Source organism: Lissotriton vulgaris, chromosome 6 (assembly GCF_964263255.1).
Source record: "Lissotriton vulgaris chromosome 6, aLisVul1.2, whole genome shotgun sequence".
Classification (NCBI taxonomy): Eukaryota; Metazoa; Chordata; class Amphibia; order Caudata; family Salamandridae; genus Lissotriton; species Lissotriton vulgaris.
The window spans coordinates 1186483847-1186504792 of record NC_141694.1 but is presented as its reverse complement, the minus strand read 5'-3'; the positions used below and the strand labels follow the sequence as shown (position 1 = coordinate 1186504792).

General features: G+C 44.0%; 1 protein-coding gene across 4 annotated transcripts in view; it reads left to right on the top strand.

The window, feature by feature from the left end:
- The window catches only part of LOC147708614 (protein phosphatase EYA4), a 626113-nt gene that overhangs the window by 151399 nt on the left and 453768 nt on the right, over positions 1-20946 (top strand). For all 4 annotated transcript variants that reach the window (XM_086927287.1, XM_086927291.1, XM_086927288.1 and 1 more), the window contains exon 2: positions 19354-19459. In XM_086927287.1, the coding sequence (XP_086783413.1) occupies positions 19427-19459 (33 nt within the window). In that variant the 5' untranslated portion in view covers positions 19354-19426. The remainder of the gene's footprint in view (positions 1-19353; positions 19460-20946) is intronic.

Genomic DNA, 20946 nt, shown 5'->3' with positions numbered 1-20946 from the left:
TCAGTCAAGAAAGTTTCCAGTGACCTCTGAGCTAGCTGGCGCAAACCTAAATTAAGTCTAACATAGTCAGTAGAGACCTAGAAGACCGCAGTCCTACGTCTACACTGCTGTTTATGTTATTCCAATGCGCAGGGCCTATAGGGAAAATAGGAACTACACTACAATAGGAAGGGAGGAGTGCAGCGTACTCTCCCCATGAAGCCTACTTGTTCCCTTTTTTGGTTGAGCATTTGAGACCGCATGTATATACTTTAGTATATACTTATATGTGTATGTACTTTGTGGGATCTGGAGATCAACCCTAGGACTTGTCGGCTACCGCTTAGGGACTTTTTTTTCTGTTCAACTGCCTCTATTTAACTGTCTTGTTAGAAAACGACCAGTAGAGGTCAGTGAAATACCAGAATTGCTTTCTGCTTAGGGACTTTTTTTTAAAAATGGTCTTGCAAATGCCTCTATTTAACGTTCCTGATAGAAAACGACCAGCAGAGGTCAGTAAAATTCTAGATTCACTTTAGCCTTCTCTAGATTCCAGTCCATAGAAATTGTCTTCCACAAGCACCCGTAGACAATAATATTTTTTTCAAATTTTGTATTTTCAATAATATGGTCACCGAAGTGCCTGATTTTATATTAAAAACAGAGCTTCATTCCCAGCTGAAAGGCAATATTTCTCTCAATGTATTCCCATGCCTGGCATGTCACACAGTTTGGTGCTTACTTTCCTTTCCATGTTAAAGAACAGTAGATGTTTCAGCACCCAGGCTAATGTGCTGCATAGCTAAATACATATATGATCCCACAGGTGAGACCGATTGCATTACAAGTGTTTGTTGATACATTACTTTAGTTTAGACATAACCATCTCAAAAAGTAATTTGTTCTTCAACTACACAAAACCTTGGCTCGTTTTTTACAAATTCCTTTCCGTTGGTGAGTCTATTTAATTTGTGAAACTGCCTTTATAGGAACAAAGTACAAAACAGCATTTTAGTCTCAGCGTCAGCCTAACATATGGTGAGTTTAGGCAATTTACACTATCTATGGCCCATTCACTGTCGAGCACAGGATAAGATGTGTTCATAGGAAAGAGCCAGCCACATTATAACACAATTTAACAATGCTTGGTTTTCACGTTGATGTGTAAAGCATATACTTTACTTATGATATCAGCGGCAACTCCTTTTGCAGAGTTGGATACATTTAAAAGCACTTTCTGAAGAAAGTTTTTGTGTTTTATGTTTAGCTACACAATAATTATGTATTCCATCTTCAACTGTATCTTTTTTGGAACACAAATATTTACGATTTGCTCATTTGTCCTTTCAGGCACTATGGTCATGATTTTATTGGTGCAGCAGGTGCAATGGCACAGGGGCCAACAAGTTTAGGATACTCGCTGAGCACTGATTACTGTGATATTTTACTTGTACACAAGCAGGCAAAAGTGCAATTACCTTTCAGGCACTAGAGTCGTGATTTGAATGGTGCAGCAGGTACAGTGGCATATGGGCCATAAACTCTAGGAAACCCACTGAACACTGATTATTACTATAGTTTACCTCTTATCAAGCAGTCACAAAGGCAATTGCCTTGGAAGCACTAGGGTCATGATTTGAATGGTGCAGCAGGTGCAGCACCATAGGAGCCAAATGGTCTAGGAAGCCCACTGAACACTGATTATTACTTTATTGTACTCCTAAACAAGCAGTCAGGTGTGCTTTTTTTGTTCTTTTGTAACCATTGGACCTCCAACTTAGAAATATCACAACCTCAATTCTCCCCAAGTACCTGGTCAGGCCACTACCTTATGACATTCACCATGACCTGTATCCCCTTCACTAAACCCTCCCTGACGAGCAATCACCTGGCTAGAAACTGGAATCGGGCCAATATCGGTGAATTTTGTACACTACTTAAGGCCACATTACCTACTGATCAAGATTCCCCTTGCAATGAAGCAATGAGCATCAAGCAATGGTTTGAATCAGCCAGTGACTAGGTCACCCCCCTCAAAAGAAGCCAACTCAAGCGCCCTCCTGATGCTCAACGCTGGTTCTCAGACGATTTGAAAAAAAAAAATCTCACAGACGCGATGTGACAGAAAAAAAACTGCTTATGCAACCCTGCTAAAAGACTACAAAAACTCCATCCTCCAAACTAAGGCAACCTACTTCTCCTCTAAAATTATGAACTCAGCCACCAAGACCAAGGATATCTTCTCTAAAGTCGACGAGCTTGCACAACCTGACAGAGTGATAGCAAAACCTGTCCCCTCATAATCACTATGTGACTCCCTCAACTATTATTTCATCGAGAAAATTGACACCATTAAAAGCAGCATCCCTACCCCCTAACCCTCAACTGTCTCTCCTATCACATGCAAAAATCCTTCTGTGTTGGACCTAATCCCTCCCGATCTCTAGGGAAGAGTTTTTTGTCATACTAAAAAAAGTCAGATCAGGCTCCCCCCCGACTGCTGCCCTCCTCACTTCTTACAGGAGGCTTTCTTTCCTTACCTGCCCAGACCCGCCCCTCTCCTCAACAACTCTCTTGAACAAGGTATTGTCACGGACACCTTTAAATATGCTGAAATTGGCCCAATTCTAAAGAAACCCAACGCTGACCCCATGGTCCTGAGCAACTTCCGTCCAATCTCTTTACTCCCCTACGTTAGTAAGATCTTAGAGACCCATGTAGCAAACTGTCTTAGCACATTCATTGAGCATTCTCAGTTCCTCGACCCTCAGCAGGCAGGATTCAGAATAGCACACTCTACAGAGTCTGTCCCACTAGCAGTTATGGACGAGCTTAGGAGGGGGCCCATAAAAACATTTCCCAGGCCCTGGTACTCCTAGATCTGTCAGCCGCTTTTAACACGGTCGACCATGACCTCCTGATCAAACGTGTCAGTAATACTGGCATCCAGGCCTGGCCCTGAAGTGAATCTTCTTCCTACACAACAGATTTCAGGCAGTCCATCTCCCCAACTTCTCAGCCAGGAAAGCTTGCGGGGTCCCCCAGCGATCTTCCCTCTCGCCCCTCCTGTTTAATCTGTACATGCTTCCTCTGATCTGGTCCTTATGCAAAAGAAGAGTGGTAACTTTCAACTACGCTGACGACCTCCAACTGGTGTTCGAAATTGACCCTTCAAATACCTCAGCATCCAATTTTCTATTCACCAGGAGCTCTATCAGCGAATGGATGTACGCTAATCAATTGAAACTTAACCCCGACAAAACCGAGCTGATTCTGACGGGTGGCACCGCCAACCCTTGGAATTCTAATTTCTGGCCTCCTCTCCTGGGCAGTCCCCCTTGCCCAGTAGAATCCGTAAAAAGCCTATAGGTCATAATCAGCAATGATCTGTCTATGAAACCTCAGATCAGCACAGGGATATCTACCTGCTTCTTCCACCTATGCAGAATTCGGAAGATCTGTAGATTTCTGACCACAGAGGCCCTGACCTTAGTCATCCTGGCCTTGGTCCTCTCCTGCATTGATTATGCCAACTCGCTCTATGTCGGCATTCCGGCATATCAACTTCACTGTTTGCAACTGGTACAAAACTAAGCAGCTAGGCTCATCTTCCATCAACCCAGACACCAACATGTCCGCCCTTTGATGAAGAGCCTCCACTGGCTCCCGGTGGCCATACGCTGTACCTTAAACTGGGCTGCACTATCTTTAAAGCCCTTGCCGGGCACGGCCCTGCATTCATCCCATCGAGAATCCAACGCTATGCCCCCTCTCGCGAACTTCGCTCCTCCCATCTGAACCTGCTTACCACCCCCACTTTCAAACGTAAAAAACACGGTAGCCTCAGATTTTCTTTCCTGGCCCCTCAATTCTGGAACTCTCTATCTACTGGACTGAGGTCAGTAACCTCTTATGCCCAATTCAGAACACTTCTTAAGACCCTTGTGTTCTCTCAGGCATACGAGTAAAGCTCCGGTCATCATACCATTGTCGCCCACTTGGTGTAAGCATGCTTAACAAATATTTTTAACATAACATAACAAAGTAACACATAGCCTAAAGCATCACTGTAATAAAAGCTATAACCTATTGGACTTTTCTGTCTATCTACAACCTATTTTACATTAAGCGCATTTATTTAGCACATTTTCACAGTTTTTGTTTGGTCCTAAAATGCTTTTGAATCTGAACACACTAACTCCTTGGCGAAGGCATTCTCCATTCTATAGCATCAGCACTTCAGCTGCTGTAAACACTATATAAATACTTATAATTTACCACATGACATTCCATACCAAGCATTGGCAAAACTAATAAGGCTCGCCTATGCTAGATCTATTGGCTATGTCAATTTTTTGTATAGCTCTATTATATAGTAGCGATCACTTCAGTGCAGCGTAACTGAAATTTTTATTAAAGTGCTATAACGAGGACAACGCTGGCTGTGTCATACAGCTTTTTTACATTACTTTCAGCCATTTGCAACATTAGCAAAGACAATAAATCTCACATAGGCACGACCTGTTGGCTTTGCCAATGCTTGTTCTGAATTTGGGGTCCAAAAATTACTCTTTTTATTTGACCTTCCCATTCCACAACTTCAGGATTGCCTGCTGTGTTCAGGAGGTGCACTTAGTCCGATGGGAACAGCTATGCTCACGTGCTCCATCGTGTATGATGCATTGTTTTAGTTTTACATTGTTGTGCTATATTGCTTCTCCAATGATGTATTTATACATGTATATATGATTGCATGATATATCTTTATGTACTGTTGTATATGCAATGAAAAAACAGAAAACTCAATAGACCTGGTTTAAAAAATATAGTCTGATGTAAACCACTAATCCTCCCGAACTTGTACCCCAAAAGATTCCATCTTACACAGAGCCATGTAGTGAAATTTATTTAAGACCAGGAGGAAATGTCTTTCTCTTTTTTGCATAGCCTCTATAGGTGCCAGTGAGGTGTCTACCTGAGCATTTTGTCCCTCCCAACAGCGGTCCTTGTCCATGCATCTAGGTAGTGCAAGCTCTGTGGAATGGGTGCACTTTCTTATATTGGATGCATCTAACTTGTTTTTCTGTAGACCAGGGAAGGTATGAATAAGCTATTGCTTGCTTCTTCTGCTGCTGCTTCCTGGAGCCTTGTTGTGCACTTGATTGCACTGGTGATATTTGCCAGTCACATATTCAGGAGCATTGCCTGAGGCAAAATGGTTCTACTTCTTTTTTTTAAGTTTGATTTATTAAAGAGAATAAAGGGGGGGAGAGGAGAAGGGAAAGGGGGTTAAGAGTTACAGTAAGCGGATATATAAAATGAGCAATACATTGACAATTAGGTCTTGTTTAATAGCCAGGGAAATGGGGGAAACATAATTAGTATCCAGACGATGATGAAAGCAGACCGCATTCCACCAAGATTGGTAGGAAATATTTGCAGCTTGTTTCCAATTTGAAGTGATAATGTGGATAGCTATAGCTATAAAGAGGTAGAGTAGGAGATAATGGCTGGAAGATAGAGGGAGTGCCGGTGAGAGGGAACCTAGAAAACTAGTGTAGGAGAAAAAGGAATCTGGAAGTGAAAAATGTTTTGTATTTGCTTCCAAACTAGTTGCCAGAACTGGGCAGTAGGAGGACAGTCAAAAAGCATATGTCTGAGATCTGCAGGGGAATGAGGACATGACCAGCAAGTAGAGGGAGTATCTGATGAAAAATGGGAGAGAGCCATTGGGGAGAATAAAGTTCTTTTATAAATGAAATATAAAGTTTGGGTGGTATTAGCAGCTCTAGAAGTTTTATGAAGTTTAGACCATAATTTGTCCCAAAAAGATACAGGCCAGTTCTGAGAAAGATCAGATTCCCAGGCAGTCTAGATACGAGATTTCAATCTATCATTAATAGAGCGGAAAGAATTATACAGAGCAGAAGCAGAAGGAGAAGTTGCCAATAAGAGGGAGGTAGATCTACACTCCAAAGGAACATCGTTGGAGGGTGATAAGGAGCGAAGATAAGAGATCAAGGCTGGAAGAAGAGCAGTGTATTGCGCCCGGGCAGAAGTAGGCAATGAAAAGAGGGATTGAAGTTCCTGAAAGGAGAGAGGAGCACCCTGGGAGAGCAATTGAGAAATCCAACATATTTCTCGAGAATGCCAAGTTTTCCAGAAGATGGAGCGGTTACGAATTTTGAGAAGCGAATTGTTCCAGATCGGTTGCTCGTGAATGGAAAGGAGGGAAGGATAAGAGGAAGATACAAATGGTAGAAGTAAATTCAGAGAGTGAGAAATGACAGGCGTACGAAACCGAGATAAGGAAGATGTAAAGGCCATGAATTCACGAAAGGTAAATGGGGAAATGAAAGAAGATTCTATACTCAACCAAACAGAAGGGTAAAAAGGAAGATCTGAAGAAAACCAGCGAGTTGATTGTTTCAAGGAAAAAGCTCGATGATAATCCTTAAAATTAGGAAAACGTACTCCAGAGTGAGCCTTGTCCTTTCGTAAGGAAGCAAGAGCTATCCGAGGATGTTTGCCATTCCATAGAAATTTCAATAATAAAGAGTCAATCTTTTTGAAAAAAGAAATTGGGATGCGCAAAGGAAGCATGGAGATAGTATAAAGAAGAAGGGGGGATAGCATCATCTTTATAGAGTTGAGCCGGCCCCACCAGGACAAAAAGAGCGGATGCCAACGGGTAATAGCCGAGTCCATCTTCTTGGAAATATAATCAAAGTTTAGTTTAAGAGTGTCAGATAAAAGGGGGGCAAACCAAACTCCTAAATATTTAATTTTAGAGGGTTGCCATGAGAATCCTGTTTGAGAAAAAAGATGTTTCTGACAGAGAGCATTCAAAGGCAAGATTTCACATTTATCGGCGTTTAAACGATAACCAGAAACTGAAGAGAAGGAAGAGACTTGCTGAAGGAAGGCGGGAATAGAGGTAATAGGATCGGAGCAGTAAAAAAGAATATCATCAGCATAAGCGGAAAGTTTAACCTGATGAGAACCAAATTGAAAACCAGAGATATCGTTGTCCAGACGAAGTTTAGTAAGAAAAGGTTCTAAGGCCAACACAAAAAGTAAGGGGGAGAGAGAGCAGCCCTGCCGAACACCCCTGTGTAAAGAGAAATAGTCTGAGGATATCCAGTTGACAAAAATAGAGGCCTGAGGATTGGAATAAAGTAAAGACACAATGGAAATAAATTTGGAAGGAATGCCAATCCAACGCAGAGCCTGAAACATAAAGTCCCAGCCAATCCTATCGAAGGCTTTTTCCGCATCTAAAGAAATAGCTGCGAAAGGAAGATCCAGAGAGGAAGCTTTGCTAAGTATATTAAGAAAAACACGGGAGTTATCAGAGGAGAGACGCTCCTTGACAAAACCCGACTGTTCAGGACCAATGAGGTCTGGTAAGAGGGGGCCCATGCGTAACGCTAGTATCTTGGCTAGAATTTTATAATCAGTGTTGACCAAGGATATTGGTCTGTAATTCTTGCATAAAGAATGGTCTTTATCTTCCTTGGGGATTAAACAAATTAAAGTTTGTTGGAAAGAACCGCTTGAGGAACCCACTCCAAGGAAGGTTTGGAATAAGAGTAAGAGCTTAGGAAGAAGAATAGAAGCAAAGTGATTATAGAATTCAATAGTAAATCCGTCAGGACCTGGAGATTTACCGTGACGTAACTTGGAAACAGCGTTGGAGACTTCAGAAAGGGAAATGTCTTGTTCCAGGGAATGAAAGTCAACATGGGAAACCGGAGGGGAGGGAAGAGAATGAAAATAAGAAAGAAGATCAGCAGACGTCGGTACCTGTTCAGGAGTATAAAGATTGTCATAAAATGTGACAAATTCAGTGAGTATGTCCTTGTCTTTAAATGTAGATTCTCCAGAAGAAGTCTTGATAGATTGGATCTTTGTACGTTCCTTTCGTATCTTTAAGTAATTGACCAGAAGTTTCCCCATTTTATTCTTGCCGCCATAATATCTGGAGTTACATTTTAATAGGATATTAGAAGCCGCGTCGGTTGTGAATTTATTAAATGAGATTTTTGCATCAATAAGTGATTTAAGGGAAGATTCAGATTTAGAAGCGTAGTAGGCAAGTTCTAAGGATTTAATAGCAGCTAAGATTTTCTCCGACTTAGCCTCTCGGAGTTTCTTCCTCCTAGCCACAAAATTGATAATAAAACCCCTAGAGGCTGCTTTAAATGAGTCCCAAATCATAACAAAAGAGGAATCAGGGGTATGATTAAAGAGAAAAAATTCATTGGCAAAGGTGGTAAATTCGGTACAGAAAGTGGGTTCCAGCAGTAAAGCATTATTAAAATGCCACCTACCAGAGTTGGGAGAAAAAGGTAGTAAGTCAAGATCAACAAAAACTGGGGCATGGTCGGAGAGAAGGATGGAACCAATTTCAGAGTAGACAGCATGCTGGGACAGGGTTTTACTAAGGAAAATATGATCAATGCGGGGTTTGGATTGGTGAGGAGGGGAAAAAAAATTGTATTCTCTAAGATCTGGGTTACATAATCTCCAAATGTCTACTAAAGCATTATTTTGAAAATAATTTAGAAATTGAGTGTGCATCTTGGAAGGAACAAATCTGGCTTTGGACTGTCGGTCAATGAAAGGGTCAACAACCTGATTACAATCTCCTCCGAGAAGGATGTAGTCTCCAGATAGGGAGGACAGCTTGGTAGAGATAGAGGGCCAAAAGGTCTTATCAGTCCCAGTAGGGGCATACACATTAAAAAGGGTAAGAGGAATATTATCTATGAGTAATGTAACAATAACCCAACAGCCATCAATATCACATTCATGAACAATGGAAGAAACATGTAACTTTTTATGCAATAAAATTACAACACAATTTTTCCTACTTGCCATAGGAGAGCAAATAACATGACCCACCCAACAACGCTTGAGTTTTAAAGCCTCTACCTCAGCAAGATGAGTCTCCTGAAGGAGGGCGATATCAGTCTTAAGTCTTGGTAAATGTGAAAGAACCCTTTGCCTTTTAATGGGATTATTTAATACCTTAGCGTTCCATGTCGTTACACGGAATGGAATATTTGAGAAAAACAACTACCAGCAACATGCCTATTAATGCCTAAGAAAAAAGAAACTAATAGAGTCGAAAAAAGTGAAAATATAGTGATAGAGCGAGTAACATGTTCACAGAAAGCCAAAAAACTTAGAAGCGAAGAAAGTGGTGAAGAAAAGGATAAAAGCGGAATTACTAGGATGATAAAAGGAGAAGAAAAATATAGAGAAACGAAGGCAAAGATGTCGCAGTATCTTGAAAGGATGGTGAGAAAAATGCAAAGAAGAAAAAGGAAAAGAAGAGAGAGAAGAAAAAGAGAAAAGAAAGAAAAGAATAAATGAGAAGAGTTAAGGAATAGAAAAGGGCGAGGAAGAGAAAGGACAGAAACAAAAATGAACAAGAAGGCAGTGCATGTCCAAAACGAACGACTGAGCAACATACTTACGAAAACAGAAAACGCAAACAAGGGTGGGGTGGTGACGCCGAGGGATGACGACGAGAGCGACCAGAACGAACACCAGACCTCCATAACGAAAAAGCGAAGGGCAGAACTTGGATACAGTATGATATAACAGAGTGAGGTAGGGAGGGGAATCATCTGCAAAATAGAAAAAACATAATAAGAAAATACAAGAACCAAAGAAAAACATAAAATGTCATCAAGTTTGAACAATATGAAACATAAAAAGAAATGACAATTATCATGAGGTACAAAGATAAGTCATAACAGGAGAACAGAAAGAGAAACATCAGAATCACATTATAATAAAGAGAAATAATTGAGACATTCTATCAGCCAGGTCTGGATAAATCCATAGCATCTGGGCCAAGCTGTCGAAAAAAATCTTGTAGGACCGCAGGATCTTCATACGTGGTCGTTCGATCTTTATATGTAACCTTAAAAAGGCATAGATGCAGGGGGCCATATCTAGCATTATTGGCTCGAAGCTGTGGTCTCTTGTCCAAGAATCTCTTTCTCCGGTCAGCAGTGGCTTTTGAAACATCTTGAGAAAGATACAGACGATGACCTTCCCAAATGATTTGTTTCTTGAGTTTCGCAGCTGAGAGAACCTGAAGGTCAGTGTATTGCAAAAACAACATAATGACACCTCTAGGCTTAGTAGCAATCTTAGGTCCAAGACGATGAGCTCTTTGGATGTTGATTGAAGATAAAGCAGGAGCGTCTAAGATCTTAGCAAGAAAGGATTGGAAGAAGATGGTGGGGTTAGACCCTTCTGAAAGTTCCGGAAGGCCGTAAAGGCGTAGGTTGTTTCTATGATTTCTGTCCTCCAAATCCTCTGGGTGGCGCTTAAGTAACAATATCTCCGCCTCCAATGACGGAATGTGAGAGCATGAGGACCGTAGAGAATCAGTGGATTGTTCCAAGGATGAAACTCTCGAATCCAAAGATGTAGATCAGATATAGAACACCGAAGTATGCCACATGCTGCTATATCGCTAAAGGGGGAAAACGTTTCAGGGGATGCAGAGTCTGCCAATCGGATTTAGGAGTAACTACCCCCACTACCCTGCGTCGTCTTGCCCTGCTGAATTGCAGATCCCTTCCCTGCCACGCTACGGAGATTAACTCCCTACTCCTGGACCACAAGGTTGATGCCTTGTTTCTCACTGAGACTTGGCTATCTGACGCCTCGGGTCCGGATGTGGTTACAGCGCTAGCGCCGGGATATTTGATCTACCATCTTGACAGAGGCGCAGGGAGGGGGGGGGCTTGGCCATTATCTATAGGGAATCACTGGGCTGTAAAGCATGGGAGGCAGGGGTGAAAGATTGTGAGAGCTGCCAATTCTCCCTTAAATTCTACCCTACCTGCACGCTGACAGGCCTCCTAGTTTATCGTCCACCTGGGAGTGTGGGGGAGTTTACATCTTCGCTTATGGAAACTACCACTCTCCTGGCCTCGGCTTCGTCCAACTTTATTCTGTTGGGAGATCTCAACTGCCATTTTGATGAGGCAACTGACCCAATGGCAACTAATTTAATGAGCGAGCTGACCGCCCTGGAGATGAATTTGATAAACACCGGGCCCACACATGTTAAAGGGCACCTTTTGGACCCCTTTTTTACGAACATGAGGGGTTTATTAGCTATGCCCCCTCTCGTTCTTCCCTGGTCTGACCACTCACTGATCATGGCAAACTGGGAGGTAAAGGAAGATGATACCCTCCCACCCAGGAAATTTAGAATAGACAGGGCATGGTCAAGGCTCCCGGTAGAGGCCTGGAATGCCCGGTTGGAGGGCTCCCAGCCTGAGAAAGGTCAGGATCCAGTGACTGCAGACGCTATGATGAGGAACTGGCTGACCAACGCAGTGGACCATGTGCTTCCACTCAAGAAGATGCTTATTAGGGATAAGAGAGTGGGGTCTGCCCCATGGTACTCCCCAGAGCTTAGAACCCTGAGAAAGAACTGTAAACGGGCGGAGAGACTATGGAGGAAGAACCCAGAGAGCAGGGAAAAATACCGTAGGGAATTAAGGACGTATAAACTTGCTATACGCGCAGCAAAGGCCTCCTTTTTTGGGGAGAGAGTGAGTCATGCTGCGTCCTCATCCAGGGAAGCCTTTCTAGTGATGAAGGAGCTTCTTAAACCACAGGATCCCATTCTTGTCCACGACAGACCACAGGAAAAATGTCTGGAATTGGCCACTTACTTCAAAGATAAAATTGACACCATTATTAGTTCTCTCCCTCTGGTGATGGGAACCCCGACCCCGTCTGAGGACTTAAGCATGTCGGAAAATTTATTGACGTCTTTTGGCCCCGTAACCTCAGGCGAAGTACTGAAGGTCCTCGGGAGCTTGAAGAGTGGCTCGCCTCGAGACCCAGTCCCAATGCGGTATTTAAAGCAGGCTGCCCCATCGATAGGAGAGCCTTTGACCGATTTGGTCAATCTCTCCTTCGCTCATGGCACGGTACCGCCAGACTGGAAGAGCGCAGTCGTTAAAGCGCTTCTGAAGAAGCCTGGCTTAGATCCACAGAACTTAGCCAATTTCAGGCCCATCTCCTTGCTACCAGGGATTAGTAAGGTTGCCGAGAAACTGGTTAACCGCCAACTGTCCAACTTTCTCGAGGAGAATGGTCGGTTGAGAGACTCCCAGACGGGATTCCGACCGGGTCATGGAACCAACACGGCTCTGCTAGCAGTTGTAGAGGAGGCCAGAAGCACTTTGGATACAGGGGGGTCAGTGGCAGTGATCCTCCTGGACCTAAGTGCGGCCTTCGATACTGTCAACCATGGAGTGTTGACACAACGCCTAGCAGAGACAGGTGTCACAGGAGCGGCCCTGGAATGGCTGGCCTCTTTTCTGGAGGGGCGTACCTTCGAGGTTTGGGAAGGCAACGCAAAATCTCCTCCCCTTCCACTTCACTGTGGGGTGCCTCAGGGCTCATCCCTGAGCCCCACGTTATTTAACGTGTATATGGCACCCCTGGAGGGTGTGGTGTCTCCGTTTGGCTTTAAGACCATAAGCTATGCGGATGACACTCAGCTAGTGGTGGGTCTGACACAGCTGGAGAAACAGCCTGAAACGCTCCATTCATGCCTAAGAGAGGTGTTTGACTGGATGACCAGGTCATCGCTCAAATTGAACGGCTCAAAAACTGAGCTGATGATCTTGGGCCACTCAAGTTTTGCCCTCTCGCCGAGCAGCTGGCCCAACTGTATGGGCACTCCGCCTGACCCAAAGAAGGAGATTAAGAGCCTGGGGGTCTGGCTGGAGCCTGATCTGTCCTTTAGGACACACGCCAAGAAGATCGCTGGCGTGTGTTATGGACTGCTCCGTTCGGCCCGTAATGTTCTCCCCCTCTTACCTGAACTCTCCCGGAAGCTGTTAGTCCAAGGTCTAATCATCTCACGCCTGGACTACAGTAATGCACTCTTTCTCGGAGCACCGGAATCAACGTTCAAAATCCTGCAACAAGTGCAGAACGTGGCAGCCAGGCTGCTGCGGAACGTTCCGGCCAGGCAATCAGCCAGGCCCGCTCTAAAGGCACTCCATTGGCTCCCGGTCAAAGAGAGAGTGACCTTCAAGGCCCTCTGTATTGCTCACAAGAGCATTCAGGGGAAAGGACCTGCTATTCTGAAGGACATGATTCGGCCCTATAAGCCCACCAGAGCCTTACGCTCCGATAATAAACACCTCCTTCAGATAAAGAGAATTAGGAGAGCCCGTTCAGGTGGCAGGAGCTTTTCTATCCATACTGCACACGCCTGGAACTCCCTCCCACTCTCACTACGCTCTGAACCAAACCTGCTCAGGTTCAGGAAACATTTGAAAACTTATCTATTTCCAGAATAATTCTAAATCTGTTCTGCTTCACATAGGCAGCTTGCTCTGATTCTCTATAAGCGCTGGGATGCCTCTGGGTAACCGTGCGCGGTACAAAATTCGTTAATAATAATAATAATAATAATAATAATGTCCATTTCTCCTGCATAGCCTGCATGTTTTTAGTGGTGGCTTCCATAAAGGGCTTAAAAGCACGCAACTCTTCCAAAATGAGATCCATAGAAGATGAGGGGGAGGCACTCCCCAGAGAAGGCGGATCTTTTTTCAGACGTTTAGAAGAGGTTAAGGAGGACGGCAACTTGCATCCAACTTGAGCTTTAGGGACAGCTCGTGTGATACTTCAGATTTTGAAGGTGTGCCGTCCGCCATGTCGTGTGAAGGAGAATCGGAATCTGATCCAGCAGGAATTTTAGGTGTAGATGTGAGCTTCAGATTACCAAGCTTCCCCATGAAAACCTCAACAACCACAAGGTCTGTACAGTCAAATGATGATCAAAGAAGGATGTCCTGTGAAGACAGAGCTGAAAGCATTGAAGATCAAATGCGAAGAGGCTACATAGATGGCCCGAGAAGGAACTGTAAAGAAGCAAACAGTTGGCAGCGAACCAGTAGCAGGTAATTGGTAACCTCTGGCAAGTTTAAGTTGAAGGGAATAATAGGAGGAGCCCGCAAAGAAAGGAGCCCTGAGTGGCAGGAGCAACATTCTGAAGAGAAAATTCCAGCCAATGGTGGGCAGCATATTGCAGCAGAAGAGGCATGAGAAAGCAGGCTTGAAAATATGGCAACAAGAATATTTGTCAGAGTCCAAGCTACAGAAGTAATGAGAATAAAAGAGGAGGCTTCTTTATATTAGAGAGTTCAGTCAATGAGGGAAGCAAAATGGCGTCTGTGGAAGTAGACAGGTGATTACTGAGGAGGAATGCAGAGGAAAAACCACCAAACCTTCGTTATGGGCTCTGAAAGTCGAGCGTGCTTCCTCCGAGATGAGCAGGCTGGATATAAGCAATCGTGCAAAAGACGTGAGCAGCGCTCAAAATGGCGGCCTTGAGCGTCGGAATCCGCATTTTCGAGCAGGTTTGCCAAACGTTGACAAAACCGGGAAACAATGAGGGTATTAAGCTCTCCTCACGTTCCGGTTTGTGGTGCGCTGTTCATATCCCGGTAAAACTTGACCAGGCTGCCGGAATTTGTGTTAGTCCGGAGGTCGGCGCCGGAGCTTACGTGCTACGCCGCCATCTTGGTCGGCGTCCAAGCCACGCCCCCAAAATGGTTCTCCTTCTATCGCTATTTATTTATTACTGTAATATTGTATTTTTAATCTTTTATGTTTATTTTCGGGAACAACACAATTAGTTTTAATAAAAAATGTACAAATACGGATTTACAGTGCGAACTGCTCACTCATACGGGTCTCAAGGCGCAGTCACATGGTGCTGAGCTGAGCTGCCGCCGGAGCCGGGGATTGAACTGTGAACCCTGTGCTACCAAGTCAGCTGCCCTGGCAGCTGCCCTGGCCGCTGCACCACACCTCTCCCCCGAAGAGCAAATACACACATAACAGCACTTCACAGGAGCTCCTTAGGACCCCAACTCTCTAACTTCTCCCTCCTGCATCCATACCCCGACTGTGTTCTGTCCATATTATGTTAGCCACTTCCCACATGTTTTTAAAATCCGAATAAAGATTTATTGACTGAATGACTAACTGGTTCTACTACTGTTCTGGTTGGCCATGGCAATGGGGAAACCCCTGGGCAGAATCCAAGTGATGTATTTTTTCCAAATGAAACCTAACCTTACTTCTAGTTATTTATGGCAATGTTTTGCTATTGTGTTGTAAGGCAGCATTTATACAGTGCTTACTACTCTATGTGGTGAGCTGAAGCTCTTACCTCAATGGGTATTATTTTACACTGTGTACACCGTTCAGGGTGTGTGGTAGGAAGGATGTTGTGTTTATTTTGATCCTATGTGAGAAATCTGCATGTCATGCGCGATGACCACAGAAGTGCGGTTATTGTGTTCTGGTGCGCAGTGGATGATGACCTGTGAGAGACGGACGTGCATTTTTATAGTTCTTAGTATGCTAGCATCTTTGAGAAGGTCTGCAGGTCCCCTTATGGTATTTCTTATGACATAGTCTGTTTAGCTGGTTGTGGCACTGGATTGTCCAATCTGAGATTATGTGTATAGTTGTGCTCCTGAGCGTGTATGGTTCGAGGGAGAGAGAGGTGGAGGGATCTGGCAGGATGGATATTTTTATAACCATTCTATTTCTTAGTGTCTTTGTGAGATGTAAAAAAAGTCGTCAGACCACATAGCTATTTGGGACCTGCCGTGGTGGACTATATTAAAGTCCTCATAATTGTCAAGGATCGTTTGACAAATCTCTACAGCAATTCCATACCTGTTCATTTGGTGAGGCCTCTTTTTTTGGCTGTACTGTACTGGTGATGGACAACCGTCATAGTGCCCACAACGCCATCGCTCGCTCCACCATACACCCCATACACTTACAAACCAAGGAGACTTGTGAGACATAATTGTGGGAAAACGGTGGTGCAGGTTTATTGCATACAAGTAGCAGATAGGTGGGTCATCTTACAGGCGATCCAAAGCGGCAGCCCCTCGCTGACCCGCATGCCTAATTAGCCAATTTGCACGGTAAGTCGATGCTCTTGACGGTGCAATACTTTGATAGTTATCTCGTTTACTCCCGCCCCCCCTGTCAGGGCGGAGCGATGAGGCACACCCCCGGTCGGTTCAGGCCCCCCGACCGCCCGAAGGACTAACGGGGCGCCGACGTTGTTTCCTGGAACCCCCTCGGCTCCAGGTTCTTGGCTCGGGCACCCCTACTGTGCCAGGCAGAGGTATTGCTGTCCCCTTCTGCCGCAGAGGTACCCTTACTGTCCATCTGCTTCCAGATCGCCCTGTGACTCCGCCTGCAACACAAAACAGACCATTATTTGCTCACACCAAGCTGCTGCTCTGCTGCTGGGTCAGGGCCAGGGTGGGAACAGCGCAGAGCAGTCAGGACGAAACGCGGCGGAAAGAGGAAGGCCATAACCACGCTGACCTAGATAAAGGTCCTAGGACCGCCTCACCTTCACATGCTCGTCTTGCATTGGCCACCTCCTAAAGGGGGGCGGCAACCCGACCGGCGCGCTGATGACGTTCTGCTCGCGAGGCATGTGTCACTAGGACGCTGTCTCGCGTTATCTCCCCTTCGTGTCGCGCGGCCAGCGGCATAGTGCCCACAACGCCATCGCTCGCTCCACCATACACCCCATACACTTACAAACCAAGGAGACTCGTGAGACATAATTGTGGGAAAACGGTGGTGCAGGTTTATTGCATACAAGTAGCAGATAGGTGGGTCATCTTACAGGCGATCCAAAGCGGCAGCCCCTCGCTGACCCGCATGCCTAATTAGCCAATTTGCACGGTAAGTCGATGCTCTTGACGGTGCAATACTTTGATAGTTATCTCGTTTACTCCCGCCCCCCCTGTCAGGGCGGAGCGATGAGGCACACCCCCGGTCGGTTCAGGCCCCCCGACCGCCCGAAGGACTAACGGGGCGCCGACGTTGTTTCCTGGAACCCCCTCGGCTCCAGGTTCTTGGCTCGGGCACCCCTACTGTGCCAGGCAGAGGTATTGCTGTCCCCTTCTGCCGCAGAGGTACCCTTACTGTCCATCTGCTTCCAGATCGCCCTGTGACTCCGCCACAGCTCTGGAGGAGGCCCCCGTCGATGACAGAGCCCCCTAGATAAAGGTCCTAGGACCGCCTCACCTTCACATGCTCGTCTTGTATTGGCCACCTCCTAAAGGGGGGCGGCAACCCGACCGGCGCGCTGATGACGTTCTGCTCGCGAGGCATGTGTCACTAGGACGCTGTCTCGCGTTATCTCCCCTTCGTGTCGCGCGGCCAGCGGCATAGTAGATATGTCTTATGTGACTTTAGGAGGTATATGTTATAATTTGCTGCTGACTGGTACATATTTTGGTTTTAGTATTAATGGGGGCCATAACCATTATATGTGCAAGTACATAACTATATAATACCACTGTGAACCATAGGTGAGACCTTCTTAGCTTTACTAAATATCAAAAGCTGTTTGCTGGTTGAGTTGTTTACAATTTGTGGGTTGTAAACTGAGGATTGCGCTTGAGGGTACAACTGTTTTCCGGGCTTACTTTTTAAAATGATGTGGGTGGTGCAATTATCTAGGAAAAATGCCATGTTTTCAGCTGTCTTCAGAAGTGTGTTTATTCCAGGCTGCTTCTAATGGTGGCTTGTTGTGTGTTCCAGAGCTTGGCTGCTTGTACTGAGAAAGCAGTGCCTCCTGTGGGTTATTGATGGCAAGGTGGCAGGATAAGTGGTGCAAGCCTGGAGCACAGTGTTCTGTTTGGTTTGTATTGCTTGAATTAACTTGTATGTGTAGCATTCCTTTTCCTTGTGAGGCTGCGTGGTTATGCCCTTTTAGTTGACAAAGGCATTTTTTAATTTAATACTTCTGGTGAGTTACAAAAATGTCTTAAAGTATCCAACTGTATCTTACTCCATAGTTGCCACTACATTATGTTAAAAGGTCGCCTCTCTGCTTAAATGGTATGGGGCTGGTTTATGAAGGCAGCCTGGAAAAAGTTAGAAATGTCCTTCTGTTTGTTTATTCCACAGCTGGGAGTTCTTTTCCAATTTTTGAGGGACTTACAAAGATTCTTAAATTGATTTCTACACATTTATGGTACTTAGATTTTCAGAGTATCCTATGTTGAAACATTTACTCGTGCAAATTTTCACAAGGTGAAAATGATGCATAAGTACATTTTGCAGAAATGCTCATTTACACATTTGGGGTCCAACTCACAAAATGAAGGCAAACATTGAAATGCAGAATTATTGTTCCCCTAAGATTTACCCCTTCATCTGGAGCTCCTGACTATACTTCTTTAGATTCTCAAAGATTCCTCCTATAAATGCTCCTACAAAAATACAAGTCTTAATTGTGCACGTGTACTCACATAAGTTAAACGTGTGCCTGCGGAATTTCTGCTGGGTGGATAATTCCGCATATACACTATTTTTATTATTATTATTATTATTATTATTATTATTATCACAAACTGTGTCGCATTGCGCCTCATAAATTGTATTTTCATGCCGCATAATGTAGTCAAACCTGCTCCATAATTTAGCCCTCCCCTGTCGAATAATTCCAGTCGTCCTAATAAGAGTAAATGGGAAGAAACCTGGACTGCTAGTTTTTAAAAGATCGAAATGCCAAAGCTTTGGGCTTTGCCATGTAAAGTCTTCATTCTCACATCTGTTTCTCATTTTGTTACTTATTGTAGCCCCCTCTACCTTATTTTCCACGCTGGTGTTCTGCTGCGCCACAGATATCTCGCACAGCAAACCCAACCGCAAATATGTACAACATCTTGCAAGACTTGGGGGCCGGAAGTGCGTTTCCCAAGTCCTCAGGCACTGTACTGGGAGGCCAGAAAATTGGGTAATCACTTTCATTTAGCACATCATAAGATACTGCCTGTTTTAAGTCACTTTGTATATGCCATGCGATTTGGTGAACACGTTGTGCGCCTTCAGGGGAAGAAATAGGAGTCTGGCCGTTGAATTATACGCCATTTTCAATCTGTATTATTAACGCCGGCGCGGTTCTTGTTAAACGTGTGTGCATGTTTGGTTGCATTTTAAGAGCGTCTAGTAAATGTGTGTGTTTTTCTTTTTGTACCCATAAGATATATTTTCATGCCGCCACCATTACCAATATTTAAAATAGCTGCACAAATCCGCAAGTGGGTGCTGGTTTCTTGTGAAGGGCATATTTCTTTGGTGACAGCAAAATCAAAAACAGGCCCCATTTCTCATCCATGTACAGTCGCTCGTTGTCAGAATGAAGCAGGACTTTATCATTTCATTATGTTCCAATCATTACATGTATTCTACAATTCTTAGCCAGTTTGTGATAGAAACCAATGCTAATGGTTTCTTTTTGTGCCCAAGGCAGGAAAGTTATTCGCTGTTGAAGTAAAGACGTCACTTCCAGCGAGAATATTAAGAAAACCTCTGAACCCCCATGGATGACCCTCAGGATCTGAATGATCAGTCGGTAAGTGTGATGCGTGTTCGATAAATCGGCAAACGGCTAATAGGGCCTGAGCTCTCTTTTATTGCATTGAATGTTAACTGTCGAACGTTGCTATGATTATTCCTCAAACCTTATTCTTGAGAGATCAAAGCACATTTACAACTTTGACTTTTTTGGTTCTCGGTGTAATAGATATTTGTTGAAAACGGTCGTTTTGCAGAATTGGAGAAGTTCTAGTAATGGTCCTTGCCCTACAAGTTAGAGTAAAGTGAATTGAACCAATAAGTGAAAATATTTGCCAAGTGGTTTTTAAAATATTTTATTTGTGGAATTGGTTCAACTGTTTAGCAAAACACGGTGCGTTAAGCACTGTGCAGAATACATTATTTGCAAAATGTAGACTTCTTTCTTACTAGATAGAAATGGTCAGCTCATCTGTTTGATAGGCCTCAGAAGGTTTACTTGGTTGGAGCTCTTGGATTTCATTGACTTTTTTAATTTAAATAAACAATGTGATGTATTTAAATTAACCATAATCTTCACATTGTACCCAGTCTTTCTCCATGACTTTGTAGTTGTGTTTGAAGATGGAATAGCATAATTGCCTTATGTTTCAATTAAAAGAAAATATTGTGCCTGGTGTAGCAAAAGGTTTTACTTACTACAAGTATTGGAAAATTGAAGGGTAGATGCTATGAAATATGAATTGGGGGTATTGTCATTTCTGTTTGGTGCTGTAACTGCAAAGTGAGAATTTGTGAATTTATTTTGTGAATCAGCATAATATGATATTATGAAATACATTGTTATGTAGATAACATTTCTCTCCCACGGAATACACTCTATTAAGCCAAATTCATCGCCAGTGGAAATACTATTTAATCATTCAAGGCAGCATCGGAAGAAGGAATTAGTGTTATCTCTGAAATTGAGTGTTGATCAGTTGGCTACAGCTGTTAATAGGTGAGGCCTAAACTGAAAACAGTCATAAATAACAAATACTACTGTATTTTAACACCTTAAAATTACCCTATTTCATTTTCTGATTAGTTTTAGAACAGATAAAATGTAGGGATGATTTTCAATTTCCCAGGTCAGCTTTGCCAGTATGTGTAAGGTGCCATGGATATCTCAAAGTATCAGTGCTTGCTTAGGATTGTGTCTTTGTTTAACCGCATCGCTGCTGCGGTTAGTTTTGCGCTGTGCGGCTGTTTTCAATTAACCGCGTTACATGACGAGCTCAGCTCGTCATCCGCACACGTCACCCGTGGCTGATGACGAGCTGAGCTCGTCATCAGCATCGAAGGGGTTAAGAAAAAAATGCTTGTTTTTAGCAGATCAAAGCAGTAGGTTAATGGTTCCAGAAGGTCTTCAGACATGTACTGTAGCACATGCTTGTCCCTGAATGAGACTCGTTCATAATGCTCTACTTTTCTAGTCGATAATGTCAGAACCAATGCCAAGGCCACTTAAAATACTACTGATTCGGTGTTACACCTGTGTGGTTA